An 18,126-nucleotide genomic window follows, 5' to 3' on the forward strand; every position below is an offset into this window, starting at 1 on the left:
TCCCTTGTTTGATGTCAATAAAGACCCAAGAGGATTATGCATCCGCAAGCCTTGCGTATTCGGAGACATCAATAAAGTCTGGACTTGGGGCGGGTAGGGGGGGCCGGGGTCACGTCTAGGCGACTTGGGTCAGCTCAGGTGCTCCTCTGAAGCATAGAGCTGGAGTGAGTGGGGGCGAGACTTGCCGCTAGGATAATTTTTTTTTTTTTTTTTAAGTTAGGGACATTCAAGCAGTAGTAATAGGGACAGGGAGGGGGCTCTCTCTCGGGCCAGGAATGTGGGGGCGGCCTGAGGAGGAGCGGGGCCCCGCGCAGGAGACGCCAGCGGGTGGGGTCGGGGGACCGGGGAGCCGAGGCCGAGGGCGGGAAGGGGCCGGGCCGGCGCTGGGGGCGGGCCTAGGAGCGGTGGCGGTGGCGGGGGCTGCGGCGCGGGGGGCGGGGCGGCCGGGCCCGGGACACCCCCTCCCGGTCCCCTGGCTGGGCAGCGTCGGCTCTGGCAGCACTGGAGGAGGCGGCGGCGTCCGGAGGGCGACTTGCGGGGCGCGGAGGCCGCCGAGCACCCGGGACGCTTCCCCCTCGGGGACCCTCCGCGGGCTCCTCCGCCGCTCCGTCCCGCGGGAGCCGGCGGGACCCCGGGCGGGCAGCGCGGGCGGCACCATGAGGCGGCAGTGGAGCGCGCTGCTGCTTGGCGCCCTGCTCTGCGCACACGGTAAGCGGCGCCCGCCGGGAAAGTTTGTCCCTGGGTCCGGCCGCTGCAGGACTCCCCTCCCGGTACCCGGACGGCGCGGGCCGGGGCCTGAGACCCCTCGCGCTCGCTCCTAGCGGTGGCCCTGGGGCTGTGTGCTGGGGAGTGGACCCGGAGCGGCCCCGCTCCAGCAGCCCGAGCGGGGGCATCAGCGGAGGCGCTCCAGCGGGCTCGGGTCTGGGCCGGGGCGCGGGTAAGGTCTGGGGCGTTCGTTTGCTCGCCCTCCCTCACTGCTCTTTTAAGAGCGGGGGCTGCTTCCCTTTAAGGTTAGGACGGGGGCTCTGTGTCCTTGGTGCGAATGAATGCGTGCGAAGAAAGGGAGGCGGGCGAAGAGGGTCGCTAAACCCATAAATTGTAAATAGCTCTCCTTCCTGGGGCTGGGGACTCGGGCGGGTTGCGGAGAAGGGCCCCGGTGGAATCTGAGTACTTGGGCACCGGGATTCCTCTACTTGGAGAACAATTCCCGGACTCCAGGTCTTGCTCCCACCAAGGGACTCTGGGACACTGTTTGCGGGCAGCATCTCCCCTCGGCGGTGTTTCGGGGTCCCTCTCTTGGCTGCGGCCAGTCAACTTCCAGCCCTGGATCGTCCCCAGGGGAGGTGGTTGGAAAGGGAGCTGAGGAGAAATATAGGGGAAAAAACTGCTGGAAGACTCCCGCAGATCTACCCTGGCCGGGGCAGGGGGGCAGGGGACGGGTATCCCTGAACCCCAGAAAGCAGCCTCTGGTCCCGCGCGGCGGGGTCCGGGCCCTCAGGGGAGCTGGACGGCTGCAGCAGGACTCCTTGGTTCCCATATCCCCTGTTGTGTGTGACTAGGGCTCCGGTGGACTCGGCTTTTCCGCGGCCTCTTAACGACCCTGGGTGCACCCCGTGATTGAGCAGCTGCCTCTAGTTTGTGCCCAGAGATCAAAGAACTTTGATCTTTGAACCCCAGCCCTATTCACCCATCGCTATTCATCGTGGCGGGAGTTCCGAGTCTCCCCATTTTCCACGCAGCCCCGATATAGGGAGCTGGGGCTCAGAATGAAGGGGTCTGCAGATCCTGCCTGGCCTTGCACCGGTTCTTTCTTTCACGTAGGACAGCTCGTGTGGAAAAAGTCAGTGCAGATTTCGGAACTTGCCTGGCAGGGCGTGGAGATGTCTGGGCACTCGTTTTAAAGATTGGTTTACCTCCCAAATCCAAAACAGAGTTTTCATGTCTGTTATTTAAACTACCTGTGGGTTTTCAGGGGCTTTTTCTGCGTCCTCTCCAGCGCGGACTGAGCCCTTTCTCTCTGAGGAGAGGTAGCCTGGCCGGCCCACGTTCCGCTCCGCTCTGCGCTCTCCCCTCCCCGGCTCTCTCCTGGATGGTTATTTGTAGCCTCTTTGGCGTGTTGGGACAGCGGCCCTACTGGGGTAGGAATGTAGCTGTTCTTCCCACCACATGGGCCCCTTAAAGGGACAGCTTTGCTTTTTGGGGGGTTTCCCCCTTCGCGTTGCAAGGGAAGGGGATGGAACTTTCCTCTCGGCCCCCTGGAGGAAGTTTTGAAAAAGATCAAGGGAAATGGCAAGGCACTGGGAAAAAAAAAAAAAAAAAAATTAGGGTTAAAACGGATACCAACAAAGCCAGAGAGGAGATTGTCGCCTTCTGCCCTAGGGAAGGGGGAGCTGGAAGGGGGAGCTGGAAGGTTCCGGGCTGAGACTGGCCAAGAAGATTTTACTGCTCCAGAGCTGTCAACGCTGCAAATATTACATGTGCATAGAGGAAGGGGGTGAGAATGGGGGGAGAGAATTGCGTATGTCTAATGTTTCACAGAAAAAGAATGGGAGGATTCGTGGTAACTCTTTTAGGCTTTTTTTTTTTTTTTTTTCTTGGAGAGGGTGTCACTCTGTTGTCCAGGCTGGAGTGCAGTGGGGCAATCATAGCTCACTACAACCTCGACCTCCCAAGCTCAAGTGATCTTGTCATCTCAGCCTCCTGAGTAACTGGGACTACAGGCATGCACCACTGCACCCTACAAAGTTTTGTTTTTTTTTTTTCTAGAGATGGGGTTTCACCATGTTGCCAAGGCTAGTCTCCAACTCCCGGACTCAAGCGATCCACCTGCCTCAGCCTTCCAAAGTGCTGATATTACAGGTGTGAGCCACTGTGTCCAGCCTAGGTTTCTTTTTAAGGAAAAAAAGTTTAATAGAAATGTCTAAGCATGGAAAGCTGTCTGTGCACATGTTTGTAAGGGTAGGCAGTGGGGTGAAGGTATACACATCACCTGGCCTGATACTGAGCCACCCTCGGCGGTCTGGAGGGGTCAGATTCACAGTTCACCAGTGAGATTGAGCAGTTTCAGAGCCTGGAACCAGCACAACGAAAAAAAACAACCAAAAATACCACCAACACATCTTTTGTACTGACAATTCCAGGGGCTCAGGGAGACAGCAGTTGTGATAAATGTAGTAGTAGATCCATTAGGCAGACCTGACCTCAGCAAGGCATGAATTAAAGACACTAAAGTTTGAGGTGACATTGGGAGGCTGAGACTAGTGGATCACTTGAGGCCAGGAGTTCAAGACCAGCCTGGCCAGCATGGCGAAACCCTGTAATTTTGTAAAAATACAAAAATTAGCCGGGCATGGTGGTACATGCCTGTAGTCTCCAGCTACTTGAACAGGTGAGACAGGAGAATTGCTTGAACCTGGGAGGCAGAAGTTGCAATGAGCCAAGATCGCTCCATTGCACTCTAGCCTGGGCAACAGAGTAAGACTCTATCTCAATAAATACACAAAGTTTAAGGTGCTTATTTGGATGCTGGTAGTCCTTTGGGCTTTTCCTAGAGCGTATTGGTTTGGACTCAACCCACATAACTCTCCAACCTTAAAGATTTTGGAAGGAAACTTGATGGCTGGTAATAGCCCTTAGCATTTTCATCCTGAAGATTGAAGTAAAGGCATAGATGACAAGCATTGGAAGAGTGGAAACTGTGTTTGTTCTGGAGGTCTCATCCAGGTAAGGGAAATGTTAAAACTTCCTGCCTAGGTGTGCTTGGGTAGATAGAAGGTTGTATCTGAGAATAAGTGCAGAGCAATTGAGCTGAGACTGGTCTCCTTTCCATCTCGCTATTGTTGTGACCATGGTTGTCATGGTGCTTGAGTGACCTTGTCCTTGATCTGTTGGACTTGTGAAACATACTTGGCTTGTCACTGATTTTGGATTTCCTCTTCTGTACCCTGATGAATATCAGATAACATCTTTTGGACTGGCACGTGGTATTAAGAATGACAGGTGCAAGGGAACCAAGTCTGGCCATGTCTGATACAGAGCACGTTGGGTATGTCCATTTTCTGGGCCAGCAAAGAACACAGGAGGTCACAGAAGACAGAGTGTTTTATAGCTGTTTGCTCACTCTTTCTGCTGATTAACTGCCAGTCTTAACTGTTAGAAGGAAAATGGGAGAAATTGTTTATGTTGCTGCCTCTTTAAAGAAAAAACAAATACTGAAGGTTCCTGAATAGGAACAGAATTTCAGGGACTACTTTAAGAAGTAGTCTTGTCTCTTCTATGATTGGGCAAAATTATGGGACAGTCTGTGCCCTTGGTCGACTGGGTCTGTTAGCCTGTTCCAGCCACGGTCTCTCTACATTCCTTGATGCAGCTTAGCCACGAGTTTTGTCACAGTTGCCTGGACATGGGGCATCTGGGCCCCAGACTATGTCTGGACTGCCATCTCATCTTTAGCAGCGGAAGCCCTCCTCCCCTCCTCAGCCTGTGAGGATTCAGTGTCCCAGGGAAGACTCAGTGCTGACTGGTTAGCTGGCAGAGCCTGAGTTTGGCCTTATAAATAGTTCTGATGACTGCATGGGTTTGCCACTCTCACTCTGGCTTAGAGCTGGCAGGGATGAGTTCTTCCTCGTACAATTGGGAGCATTCCTCAAACTGGGCTCCACACCCATTCACTTGTTCATTCATTCAGCAAGCACACATATGTCAAGCATTAATATAATCTCTGTATACGAAGCTCGGTAATTAAGAAGCACCCACAGACCTGGGTTTGAATCTTGGCTCTGGCAATTCTTGGTGACCCTGTGTAAAATCTCCCTGAACCTCAGGGTTGTTACCTGCAAAGGTGAGTAGGGTAGAGGAAGGAAAGTAGTAATAAATTATCACATAGGAATATCATAAAACTTACATGAGATAATAGCATGTTCAAACCATGCAGCACAGAGCTTGGCAACTACTGTGTTACTATAGAGCTAGATAAAAGCTGTAAGCAAAGTCAGGTAAGTGGATCAGAGATGATTCTTGGCTTTAGAACATGGGAGCCAGGTAAATAATTATGCTACCGTGTTCCGTGCTAAAATTGAGACTTACTCCTTCATTCATTGCAGCTGGTCTTTTGCTTGTCTCTTTTAAAGATCTGCCCCTTCTTTCTCCCCTTGAAAACGTGACAGAACCGAAGCATAGTTCCCACTTGTGCCCACTCCTAGAAAAGTGATCTACTAAGCTATAGCATCAGTCTGGGGGAACTCATGTCCCCTTAGTTCTCTTGAGAGAGGTCTGGGGAAATGGAGCTTTTCCTCTGAGAGCTTCCCTTCTTAAGTGGTCAGGGATGCAGCCTAGCAACTTCTCCCCCTAAGATTCCTGTGACATGGGGTGAGAGGGACTGGTCGGGGACTCTTGTAGCTGGAACAGTTTAGAATTCCAAGCCCTCTCTCCCATTGGCCTGAGAAAGGAGTCAGGCTCCAGAGCTCATAAGGTAGTAATTGCCCCAATTTGGGAGCTGGGCTGTTGTGGAGCCTTCGAAGCTACCGTTTTCAATCAGGAAGCCTGTCAGTGTGCAGGCCTAATTGATGTGGGTCTCCAGCCCCCAATGGCCCCCAACCCCCAGCTCCTCCACCTCAAAGTTTGACCTCTGTTGTCTCTTTTGTTTCTTCTTTTTAAGTTGGTGCCAGTGATGTGATGTTTTTGGGAGCTGCGGAAAGTTGACCGTAACCAAGAGCAGCTGTTAAAAAGAGCCAATTCTCTAGCTTCCTGGCGGTCGTTTGACTCCATTTTCTGTTGTGCATTTTTGATTTAGCAAGAAGCAAACATCCTAGGTGCCCTTGAGCGCCTCTTACGCCCAACTAAGCAGACTTCATCCTTTCACTGCTCGTAGATTCCCATGCTGGCTCACAGATGAGTGGACTGACTGTTAGCGCTCCCTGACGCCCTGTTTCCCCTGCGGAATAGGACTCCCCCATCATTCAGGTTCAAAAGAGGAGGGCAGGGGCGCTGCCTGGGACCCAACTGGGGAAAGCCTAGCTGGGACTTGCTGCAAGCCCTGACTTGGCCTATGGGAGCTCCCCCTCACCTCTGTGCAGAGCTGAGGATCAGAGCGGCAAGCAGAGCCGGAAACAAAAGACTGGGAGCAAACCTCCCATCTGGCTGAGAGGCAGTGACACAGAGGTACTGCTGCATAATTTATCACTGGAGGTTTTCTGGAGCTGGGAAGCTCCTGGCTCCAGGCAGTGCCTTTTTGCAGGAGAGGTACGCTCCCTCTGTCTGGGTGTAGGGCGAAGCAGGTACAGAGAAGGGTATCGGGAGAGACACCTGATTAGCATGTGAAATAAAGAAGCTGCAAGGTTGTAAGTGCCTCCAGGGATCTCTCCAAGCTCCGCAGCTCCACTTCCTGTCACGCCTGGGGGAAGGTGGGGAGGGGTAGCCCTCTAAGTGTTCCCTTCCTATGTTCCCGTGGCCCCAGCCTTGGAGCTGGCCTGCAACCACGTGCCAGCATGGATGAGTACAAGAGACAGCTTCTCTGTTGAGTTGACTGTAGCCTCCTTCTAACCAAGTGGACAGGCAAGGTTATGACATCCACAAGCCTAGCAAATAGGAAAGAGGAGCCCCAGGCTTTCCACCTTCTGGTCCTGGGCAGTTTAAACAAGAAGTTTCAACTACAGGCTCCGAAAGCCAGTAAAAGCCAACAACTCTACTATGTATCTTCCCCAAATGAGAATTTCTGCTCTTCTAGGAATGATCTCCTCCAATGACAATTTTTGCAAATTGTGGGAAGTGTGGATTTACAAACTGGGATATGCAGTCTAAAATATCCAAATATATTTCTGGAGCAGTTAGCATTTTTGAGAGCTTTGCTGTGTCCCTGGCACTGTGATAAGCATTTAGTATATGAGGTCACATTTATCCCTCACAATATCCTTGTGAGGTAGGTACCATTAAATTCCTGTCTTACATTGGCCAGGTGTGGCTGCTCACGCCTATAATCTCAGCACTTTGGGAGGCTGGAGTGGGTGGATTACTTGAGGTCAGGAGTTCGAGACCAGCCTGGCCAACATGGTGAAACCCCATATCTACTAAAAATACAAAAATTAGCTGATGTGGTGGCACATGTCCGTAGTCTCAGCTACTCAGGAGACTGAGGCTGAGGTGGGAGAATCGCTTGAACCTGGGAGGCAGAGGTTGCAGTGAGCCAAGATTGTGCCACTGCTCTCTAGGCTGAGCGACAGAGCAAAACTCCATCTCAAAAAAAAAAAACAAAAAACAGATTCCCATCTTACAGATGGGAAACAGGCTTAGAGCAGTTTGCTCTCATATAAGTAGTGAGTAACTGAACCAGGATTTGAACCCAGAGTCTAAGCTGTTAACCCCCAATCCCATGCTACCTCTCGAAATAGAATATTTTCAAGCCAGGCTATCCCAGAAGATCTAGGTTGGGAAGGTCTGTATTTCACCTTGGATTGACCTCTCCTCTCTGTTTTCAGACATCTCCTTCTCAGGGAGTCTCAATGCATAAGGAATTACTTCTCAGGTGCTTTTTGAGGGAGAGAGACTTTATTTACTTTTTTTTTTTTAAACAGGGTCTCACTCTATTGCCAAGGCTGGAGTGCAGTGGCATGATCATAGCTCACTGTAGCCTTGAACTCATGGGCTCAGAAGAAGCGAGAGACTTTAGAAGGCTTCCAGAAAATGTGGTTTGTTGCTCCCTGAGCAACCACAAACAAATGTAGTTTGTTACTGTGTGGACTTTCTGATTTGAGATGCAGGGGGAGAGGAAAGCAATATTTTGAGCAGCCCTTCACAGAGCGCAGCCATGTTTGAGCCCTGTTGGATTTGTGAAATCTGTTGACAGCTTCCAGGTAGGGCAGGTAGAATTTTGAGGATCTATACCAAGACAGCCTGGCATTGGCTACATTACTGGGTTGAGAGAGAGGACATATCCAGATGAAGATAATGGGATTAGTACAAATAACAAGAACAACAATAACAGCTGTCTAGTATGAACTTCATATGTATTATCTCATTTAGACCTCTTAGCAACCCTATGAAATAGATACTGTTGTTACTCCTGATTTACAACAGTGGAAACAAATCCATTTCTTAATTGCTTTAGGTTCTGGATTCTCTCTCCTGTCCTTGGCTCCTCAGAATTAGTTGGTGATAAATTAGCCAAGGAACCACCGCGTGTGGTGGCTCATGCCTGTAATCCCAGTGCTTTGGGAGGCCGAGACAGGCGGATCACTTGAGGCCAGGAGTTCGAGACCAGCCTGGTCAACATGGAGAAACCCTGTCTCTACTCTAAAAATACAAAAGTTAGCCGGGTATGGTGGTACATGCCTGTAGTCTCAGCTACCTGGGAGGCTGAGGCAGGAGAATGACTTGAACCCGGGAGACGGAGGTTGCAGTGAGCTGAGATGGTGCCACTGCACTCCAGCCTGGGTGACAGAGCAAGACTCCATCTCAAAAAAAAAAAAAAAAAAAAAGGCAAGGATAAAGGATACCATGTGCCTCAAGCTCTTCCAGAGAAAGGCAGTAAAGCAAGACTGTGGTTATTCATGCCACCAACTTAACCCATGGGGGGTGGTACTGCTGCCTGGTACATGGTAGGGTTTTCAAACATCTCAAGTCCTAAAATAGCAGGTCTTAATCATGGAGTGGTTGGATGTGACAGTTCTGGGGTAAGCCAAATAGTAATAGCAAGAGCTATTATTTATTGAGCACTTAGTATGTGCCAGGCAGTAATGCTAAGTCCTTTTTATGAATTAACTAATTTATTTCTCATAACTTCCCTGTAAGGTACGGGCTTTTATTGTCCCAATTTTCCTGATGAGAAAATTAGATAGAAAGAGATTAAATAACTGCCCAGGGTCAGACAGCTAGGAACTAGCAGAGTCAGGATTTTTATTCTGGGAAGTTTTGTTCCTATGTGCTTAACATTATATTCTTCTGCCTCATAACTTTGGAGGCTAACCATTAAGGACTTCTTTTCTATATGTAACAGTAGCAAGAGAGGGCTGATCTTGCTTGGACCTGTAATCACGTGCCTGATAGTGTCCCTTTTGAAACGACCCACTGAGGAGAAGACTTCACCTGTTAGATTTTCCAAACCAACCAAGTTAAACTGGCCTCTAGGGATCAGGGGAATAAAAGGGACCATGGGACAGAGAGAAGTAGAGTCATGGCGTGTCAGTTTTACAGCTGGATAATACAGCTGGTGAAAGAACTCTTGTAGGAGAAAGGAGTAAACAAAACCTGGATAGGACTAAGAGGCTGCCTTGCAAAGGAAAAGATACGTGTTCTCTTGGGTACTGGGTAGGTAGGAAATAGCTACTTTTATTTATGATATTCTGAGTCCCTTTTCCTTTGACTCCAGCTTTCATAAGATTCTAAAGGAGTGTTTCATTCATTCATTCAACACACTTGTATTTATTGCTGCCAGTGGATAAACGGAGAGAGGCATATGCTAATATGCTTTAGCATATAAATGAATGGTGATTCCTCCTTTTCTCGTTGTAATCCTAATACCTTCCACACCGGGGTAGCCACCAGACTCCAGAACACTCACAGGGCATTCCTTAAGCCTTCTCATCTCTGGTTCAACTTGAAAAAGCTGCTCTGTAGCTGTGTGTAGTCACGGTCTACCCATGTGCCTCCACGTGACAGGTGTGGTCCACCTTCAGCTGTGCATTCTGTGGAATGGTGGAGAGCAGCGCCTCTCAACACTTGAGTGTGCATCAGTGTCACCCGGAAAGCTTACTGAAAGTCCAGACTCTGAGATCACACTAAGAGAAGAATACTAGTTTAATTACCAGAATGGGGGCTGCCATCTTGGCTCTCCCACATACCTCATGACCTTGGCCAAAGCGGGTGCCCTTACCTGTTGAATAGGCCCTGCAGTCATTGCTCAGGGTTATTGTAATGATTCAATGAGAATGCAAGTGCCTATGCAAAAGTAGCTTGCACACTAAAGGGAAATTGCAAAGTATAATTATTTGTTATCAGAGGCACTGTTCCTTCCTGGACCAACAACACTCCAGTGCTGATTCAAAAGTGCTGGGATGCCAGACTTTCCCTGCTTCATTACTTTACCTTCAGGCGAGGGAAATAAGTCTTTACCTTAGCAGTAACCAGAAAGAGGTCACTGTTTGAGACCCATAAACTCACTGCATATTTGCTATTGGAGAACACATAAAAGAGAAGGACCCAGAAGTTGTAAATTCCCCCTTTTGACCTTGGGGTTTTGGAGATTCTCACAACAGTAATACCATTTATTGGGAAGCAGTATAATCACCTGCCTGGGTGTGAATGCTGGCCTCAACCCTTAGTACTTGTGCAATCTATCTACAGACTTAACCTTTCTGTGGTTCATTGTCCCCAGCTGTAAAGTGGTGATAATATTAGGTTGGCGCAAAAGTAATTGCGATTTTTGTCATTAAAAGTAATGGCAAAAACCACAATTGCTTTTGCGTCAACCTAATAACACCACCACCTCCAAGGGTTGTTGAGAGCCTTACGTGATGTCGCATACGAAAAGGACTTAGTAAAGTACTCGGAGGGCCCATGGTAAGTATTTAATAAATGATGGCGCCGGGCACAGTGGCTCCCACCTGTAATCCCAGCACTTTGGGAGGCTGAGGTGGGCGGATCATGAGGTCAGGAGTTCAAGACCAGCCTGGCCAACATGGTGAATCCCTGTCTCTACTAAAACTACAAAAATTGGCCAGGCGCACTGATGGGCACCTGTAATCCCAGCTACTCAGTAGGCTGAGGCAGGAGAACTGCTTCCCAGGAGGTGGAGGTTGCAGTGAGCCAAGATCGTGCCACTGCACTCCAGCCTGGGCAACAGAGCAAGACTCCATCTTGGAAAAAAAAAAATGATGGTTGTATTATTATGAAGCTTTTGCTGTGTATAAGCCCTGTGCTAAGCAGTTCATATGGGTTAATCTTTACAAAGCCCTTTGAGGTAGAACTATTCATATTCCCATTTTATGGATGAGGAAACTGAGACCTGGAGGGATTAACTTGCTCAAAGTTGTAGAATTTGTGGTAGAACCAATATTTGAAGCTTCGTCTCTCTGACTCTAGAATCTCTGTTGTCTACTACTATGTTAGGGTGTCTTGTATACCAGATGGATGTTTCCTTTCTTTCCTTTATATCAGGGGTGTCCAGTCTTTTGGCTTCCCTGGGCTGCATTGGAAGAAGGATTGTCTTGGGCCACACATAAAATACATGAACATTAACAACAGCTGATGAGCTAAAGAAAAAAGAAATCGCAAATAATCTCATGTTTTAAGGAAGTTTACGAATTTGTGTTGGGCCGCATTCAAAGCCATCCTGGGCCATGCAAGTCACAGGTTGGACAGGCTTGCTTTACATGAAAACAGTGAGAAATTGGTAAGGTGGCGGGAGTGGGACAGATGAGATGTAAAAGGTAAGATTTTAGTTCACCTCTAGAGAAAAATCCTATGAGCACATTAACATATATCCCAAAAGCTGGATAGCTTCATGATCAAAGATGCCTTGCAGAGAGACCATTTCCATGGTGAATCGCATTAGGTGGAGGGGCTAGAGCCCAGGCCCCTGGAGGCTAAGGGAGCTTGCAGTGCGGCTGGCAGCTTTCAAGGCCAGAGCATAGCAGAGTGTTCTAATTGAACACTTCTTAAAATGAAGGCTGCATTTTGCCACCCACAGTCATTTGTTTTCTTTCTTCACTCACCATTCTTTTCCTTAAAAAGGGTTAAAAGCTGCCTTTATGATCACAGCCAGGACTTGAGTGAAAAGGCAGAATTCCACCTCTGAGGACCCCAAAGGGACAGCAGTTGTCCAGAAGAGCTGGCTTTTTGGAGTATAATGTGTCTGTTTACTGTACGAATGCCCAAGTCAAGCGTTTGCCTGACCGGTGGCTGCCCGCCCTTCACTGCAGCGGATGCTGAGATGTTGATTTGACATGCAGGAAGTCAAGGCCCTTCAACTGCCTGCAACTAACTTGATGCCCACCGATGGAATGCTTTGTTCCTAAAGTCTGCGCGGGGAACTCAGGACTTCTGTTATCACTCAGCCAAAGGCGGGGGTGGGGCCCTAAAGAAACAAAAGAGCTTAAGGTTCTTCCCTACCAGTATGCCTTTTCATTTGCACGCAGCACCAGGACTCTTCTACACTTGCTCTATTCTGGTGCTCCAATTTTTAATATCAAGGCCTTTTGGAAAAATTTAACCCCCACGGCCCCACATCTGCACACCCCCGCATCCGCACACCCCAGCCTCCATTATTGAACATCTTTGGTGTGCCAAGGCACGAGGTTAGTTTTTTCCACCTTTATTTTCTTGTCTAATCTTTGTTGCTTTTTTTTTTTTTTGAGACAGAGTCTCGCTGTGTTGCCCAGGCTACAGTGCAGTGGCATGATCTCTGCTCACTGCAACCTCTGCCTCTGGGGTTCAAGCAATTCTTTTGCTTCAGCCTCCCCGGTAGCTGGGACTACAGGCGTGCACCACCACGCCCAACTAATTTTTATATTTTTAGTAGAGACAGGTTTTCACCATGTTGGCCAAGCTGGTCTCAAACTCCTGACCTCAAGCCCACCTCAACCTCCCAAAATGCTAGGATTACAGGTGTGAGCCACCAGGTTCAGCTCCTTGTGGCTTTTTTTCAAACAAGAAAACTGAAGCTTAGGGAGCTACGTAACTTGCACAAGGTCACCTGGCTGGTCGATGGAACCCAAGTCTGTCTGCTCCAGGTCCAGTGCATTGTCCTCTGCCCAACTTCCTCCTCCAATTCCCCCCCACCCGCCCCATCTTCCTCTCTGTCCTTGTCACACCTTTCATCCTGAACTCCCCTCTGGTACATCCCCACTCCCTACTGTGTGTGGTTAGCAGCATTTCTCAACCTCTATTGATGTTTTGGGCCAGATAATTCTTTATCATAGGGGCCTGTCTGCACGTTATAGAATCTTTTTTTTTTTGTTTTTTTTTGTTTGTTTGTTTGTTTTTGAGACAGAGTTTCACTCCTGTTGCCCAGGCTGGACAGAAATGGCACAATCTCAGCTTACCACAACCTCTGCCTCCAGGGTTCAAGCAATTCTCCTGCCTAAGCCTCCCAAGTAGCTGGGATTACAGGTGCCCACCACCACACCTGGCTAATTTTTATATTTTTAGTAGAGACGGGGGTTTCACCACGTTGGCCATGCTGGTCTTGAACTCCTGACCTCAGGTGATCTGCCCACCTGGGCCTCCCAAAGTGCTGGGATTGCAGGCGTGTAATCCTGTATAGAATTATACAGTTATAGAATCTTTAGCAGCATCCCTAGCTTCTACTCACCAGATGTCGGTAAGCACCACCAAGCATGACAACCAAAAATGTCTCCAAACATTGCTAAATGTCCTCCAGGGGACAAAATATCCCCAGTTGAGATCCACTGATTTAGCCTTATCCTTTTTCTCACCATGATACCCCAGGAAGGGGATCTGTGTCCTGGGGAGCCCCATCACATGGAGTGGGATTAAACATCTTTGCTGTTCAGTCCAGCTAGAGTTCACCAAAAGGGTGCCTGTAGCTGTGCTGAGCCCGTCATAGTACTGAAGTTCCTCAGGCTGTGTTGTCCGGGATCTGAGTGAGAAAAGCCCTCCTCCCTTCTCAGAGTTCTCAGGCCAGAAAGGATGGAGTGGGGGCAGGAGCAGCTGGGTCTTTTCGTGCTTCCTGGGGAAGAATCCTCTACCCTGCATTTGCAGAGAGACCCGAAGAGACAGGAGCACTGGGCTTGGAGCAAGGCCTTCCTGTGAGGTCTAGAGACACTGCTCCTCACAACTGGACCTCACTTGGCTTCCGCAGGAAATCCTGCACCTTTTTTTTTTTTTTTTTTTTTTTTTTGAGACAAGGTCTCACTTTGTCACCATGACTGGAGTGCAGTGATGAGATCATGGCTCACTGCAGCTTCAACCTCCTGGGCTCAAGTGATCCTCCCACATCAGGCTCCCAAGTAGCTGAGAGTACAGGCGTCCACCACCATGTCTGGCTAACTTTTGTAAATTTCTTTTCTGTAGAGACAGGGTTTCACCATGTTGCCCAGGCTGGTCTCAAAACTGCTATGCTCAAGGGACCCACCACCTCAGTCTCTCAAAGTGCTGATATTACAGGTGTGAGCCACTGCGCCCAGCCCAATCCCACATCTTTTCTAGGGCAGCTGATTCCCATAGCATGTGGAGGGAGAGGGCCAGGCCTCAGTTGAGAATCTGGTGAAAGGTGTGATTCCTTACCCAGAAACGTACATTATACCTGTAGCATCAGGGATTCACAGATCCCAAAAGCCATCCATCCATCCATCCATCCATCCATCCATCCATCCATCCATCCATCCATCCGTCTATCCATCTGTCTGTCCATCCATCCATCCATTCATCCACACATCCATTCATCCATCCATCCATACTTCGCAGGCTAGGAAGTTCTACCTTATGCTCGCACTTACTCTTGGGGTTGAAATGGAGAGGGAAAGTTCTAGAGCTCTCTCCCTGCTTTTGGAGGGCATGGCAGCACACCTTTTTATCCCAGGCCCTAAGCCCTAGACTAAGCCAAGGAATTGTAATGTGAGACAAGGATGTACATCAAGGAGATGAGCTGAGAGAGAAAAGCTGGACCAGGTACAGAGTATAGGAGGAGGGGTGACAATTTCGAGCTGACTCCTTCTCTGTTTCAGCCCAGACTGAGGGCAGGGCCCAGCTGAGGGGAGGAAGAGGAGAAAAAAGGAAGTGGGAGAGATGAGCCATGCGCTGCGGCCCCCTCCTTCCCCAGCTGCGAGCAGAGCAGCCCAGCGGGTTGGATGAATGCTGGGAGGGGGGAGAGTGACCCTGGCAGAACCCTTTGTTCCAGCTGAGGCTGGAGCGGGGCACTGAGCCATTCACACGCCATCCCAGGGCATCCTGCTGGGCACGCTGGGGAGGGGGCACAGCAGCCGGTCATGGGACTTGGCCAGGCAGATAGCTCGATGCTCAATAGTGGAGCCCAGCTGCGTGCTGCTGAAGCCGGGGGAGGGGCTGCATCTGCCAGCCTTCCTCAAGGCTGTGGCCTGTGCCACAGACAGGAAGGCCCTGGCAGGTCCCAGTTCCTCTGCCCTGAGGTGGCCTTGGGGACTCACAGCAGCCCACCCTGCTTCCTGCTCCCCTGTGTGGATTCCTTATCTTAAAGAGGCTCCAGCATTTTAATTCCACCATTAGTTCTTGCCCTCCCTGGCCAACATCCCAGGGTCTGGTCCAGGACAGAGGCAGAGCATCCATATCTCAACCTAGTTTTGGTGAGAAGGATATGGAAACCTCTCAACATCACCCCTTCTGTCCCTTGTTCCTCTTCTTCAAGAGCACCAAACCTCTGAGTGGCATTATTTGTTATTTTGGGTTTTTTTGGTTTTTTTTTTGAGACAAGGTCTTGGTCTGTTGCACCAGCTGGAGTGCAGTGGTGTGATCATAGCTCACTGCAGCCTTGACCTCCCAGGCTCAAGCAATCCTCCCACCTCAGCCTCCCAAGTAGCTGGGACTACAGGCACGTGCCACTACCCCCAGCTAATTTTTTAGTTTTTTGTAGAAACAAGGTCTCACTATGTTGCCCAGGCTAGTCTCGAACTTCTGGGCTCAATCAATCCTCCAATCTCAGCCCCTCAAAGTGCTGTGATACAGGTATGAGCCACTGTGCCTAGCCTAGGTGGCATCATCTGTCTCTGGGCCCTTAGAGGTGCTATGCAAAAGAGCCCTGTCATAGAGGGGGTCACCTGGACTCTTTGTAAGCCCAAAGTCAGAGGGTATCTTCTGGATTGTTTATGCCCTGGAGTAGGCATGGTTTTACCGCCTGCATCTCCCTTGAAGTGTCACTGTGACTGTCCCGGTGACAGTGCCCCTTAACTAGGCCCCTCTACCTTCCCCTTGGAATGGGCTTTGGTTGAGTGGGAGCTGAGCCCTCACTGATTCCTCTTCCCTCTGCCCAGGCCTGGCCAGCAGCCCCGAGTGTGCTTGTGGTCGGAGCCACTTCACATGTGCAGTGAGTGCTCTTGGCGAGTGTACCTGCATCCCTGCCCAGTGGCAGTGTGATGGAGACAACGACTGCGGGGACCACAGCGATGAGGACGGATGTAGTAAGTACCTCCCCAGAGGCAGTGGGAGGTGGTGGAGAGGGACCCGGGGGTAGGGGGCAAGGACAAGGCTGATGGAGGGTTCTCGGCATCAACTGTGTTGGACTCAGAGAGTTGGTCTTTTGCAAGCTTAATAGATACATTTGGGTAGTTTCTTCACTATATACGGCTCCAACTGTCCTGTGTTTCTTTTTGTTGGTTCATGCATATATGTCCAAGAAAACAAACTTGAAAACAAGTATAAAAGAAGAGAACACACTTGAAACAACAGGGAGTTTCTTTAAATAGGTCTCTCTGTATTTATGTGAATATATGTTTGTGTATAGGTACCACATATTTGTGCATTTTAAAATTTATATACTATACACAAATATTGATTATTTCTATGTTTCTTATTTTGGTATTTTGTACAATAAAACCTTTTTTTTTCTTTTTTTTTTGAGACAGAGTCTCATTCTGTGGCCCAGGCTGGAGTGCAGGGGCGTGATCTTGGCTCACTGCAACCTCCACCTCCCAGGTTCAAGTGATTCTCCTGCCTCAGCCTCCCGAGTAGCTGGGACTACAGGCACGTGCCACCATGCCTGGCTAATTTTATATACTTTTAGTAGAGATGAGGTTTCAACATTTTGGCCAGGCTAGTCTCGAACTCCTGACTTCAATCCAGTCACCTCAGCCTCCCAAAGTGCTGGGATTACAGGCATGAACTACCACACCCGGCCACACCTTTCTTAGTAATATGAACTTTGTAAGAAATCTTGTATTTTCTTAGGCTGGGCATGGTGGCTCACGCCTGTAATCCCAGCACTTTGGGAGGCTGAGGCCGGCGGATCACAAGGTCAGGAAATCGAGACCATCCTGGCTAACACGGTGAAACCCCGTCTCTACTAAAAATACAAAACAATTAGCCAGGCATGGTGGCGGGCGCCTGTAGTCCCATCTACTTGGGAGGCTGAGGCAGGAGAATGACGTGAACCCGGGAGGTGGAGCTTGCAGTGAGCCGAGATTGTGCCATTGCACTCCAGATTGGGCAACAGAGCGAGACTCCGTCTAAAAAAAAAGAAGGAATTTTATATTTTCTTTAAATGTCCCTTTTCCCCTAGCATGGTAACATCTGCACAGTTGGCCAGGGTGACCTGTCTTGGATATATAGAAATATCCCTGCTAAGCCAGTTGTCTGGATTAGAGGTGCAATCTCTGACCTAACTGTGGCATCTATGTCTGAGGCTGGCTAATTAGTCTAATGGGAACGGAGGTACAACCTGGACCTCATTAACCCTAACCAGTTCAGCTAATTGTGTTGATGATAAATGCTTCACTTTCATGTAGCATTTTCATAGGCATTATATCAAAAGGCCTCTATGAACTGGGTATAATTATCCCCATTGTACAGCCAAAAAGACTTCAGCTCAGAGAGGGTAAATGACTTGCTCAGAGTGCTACGTAATTAACTGGAAATTGAGCCCAGGTGTGTCAATCATTTAACAAGAGGAAAGGAGGGGGAAAAAAGTGCTTCTTTCTCTTGCTCATGTTTTTCTTATGCTTTCTTAGTGCCTGTGAGTTCTTTGGGTTATTCTTCTTCCCCTGCCCTGTGAACCCCTCACCACAATTCCCTTCTGAATCTCTGTCTTAGCTGTAGTTTCTGCTAAGCTTCTCCATCAACTGGGGATGAGCCTAGGAGTCAGTAAGGAAGGACTATAAAACAGACAAGGGGGCTGGGCGTGGTGGCTCACGCCTATAATCCTAACATGTTGGGAGGCCAAGGCAGGTGGATCTCTTGAGTCCAGGAGTTCGAGACCAGCCTGGCCAACATGGCAAAAACCCGTCTCTACTAAAAATCCAAAAAAAAAAAAAAAAAATTTTTAAAAAGCCAGGTGTGGTGGTGGGCACCTGTAATACTAGCTACTCGGGAGGCTGAGGCATGAGAATTCCTTGAACCCAGGAGGTGGAGGTTGCAGTGAGCTGAGATCACACCACTGCACTCCAGCCTGGGCGACAGAGTGAGACTCTGTCTCAAAAACAAAAACAT

General features: G+C 49.3%; 1 protein-coding gene across 2 annotated transcripts in view; it reads left to right on the forward strand.

Annotated features, from left to right (window-relative positions):
• The first annotated feature begins 450 nt into the window (after nucleotides 1-450).
• The window catches only part of LRP4 (LDL receptor related protein 4), a 60,964-nt gene continuing 43,288 nt past the window's right edge, over nucleotides 451-18,126 (forward strand). For both annotated transcript variants that reach the window (XM_037999407.2, XM_073016721.1), the window contains exons 1-2: nucleotides 451-708; nucleotides 15,957-16,103. In XM_037999407.2, coding sequence (XP_037855335.1) covers nucleotides 657-708; nucleotides 15,957-16,103 — 199 coding nt within the window. In that variant the 5' untranslated portion in view covers nucleotides 451-656. The remainder of the gene's footprint in view (nucleotides 709-15,956; nucleotides 16,104-18,126) is intronic.

Source organism: Chlorocebus sabaeus, chromosome 1 (genome assembly GCF_047675955.1).
Source record: "Chlorocebus sabaeus isolate Y175 chromosome 1, mChlSab1.0.hap1, whole genome shotgun sequence".
NCBI lineage: Eukaryota > Metazoa > Chordata > Mammalia > Primates > Cercopithecidae > Chlorocebus > Chlorocebus sabaeus.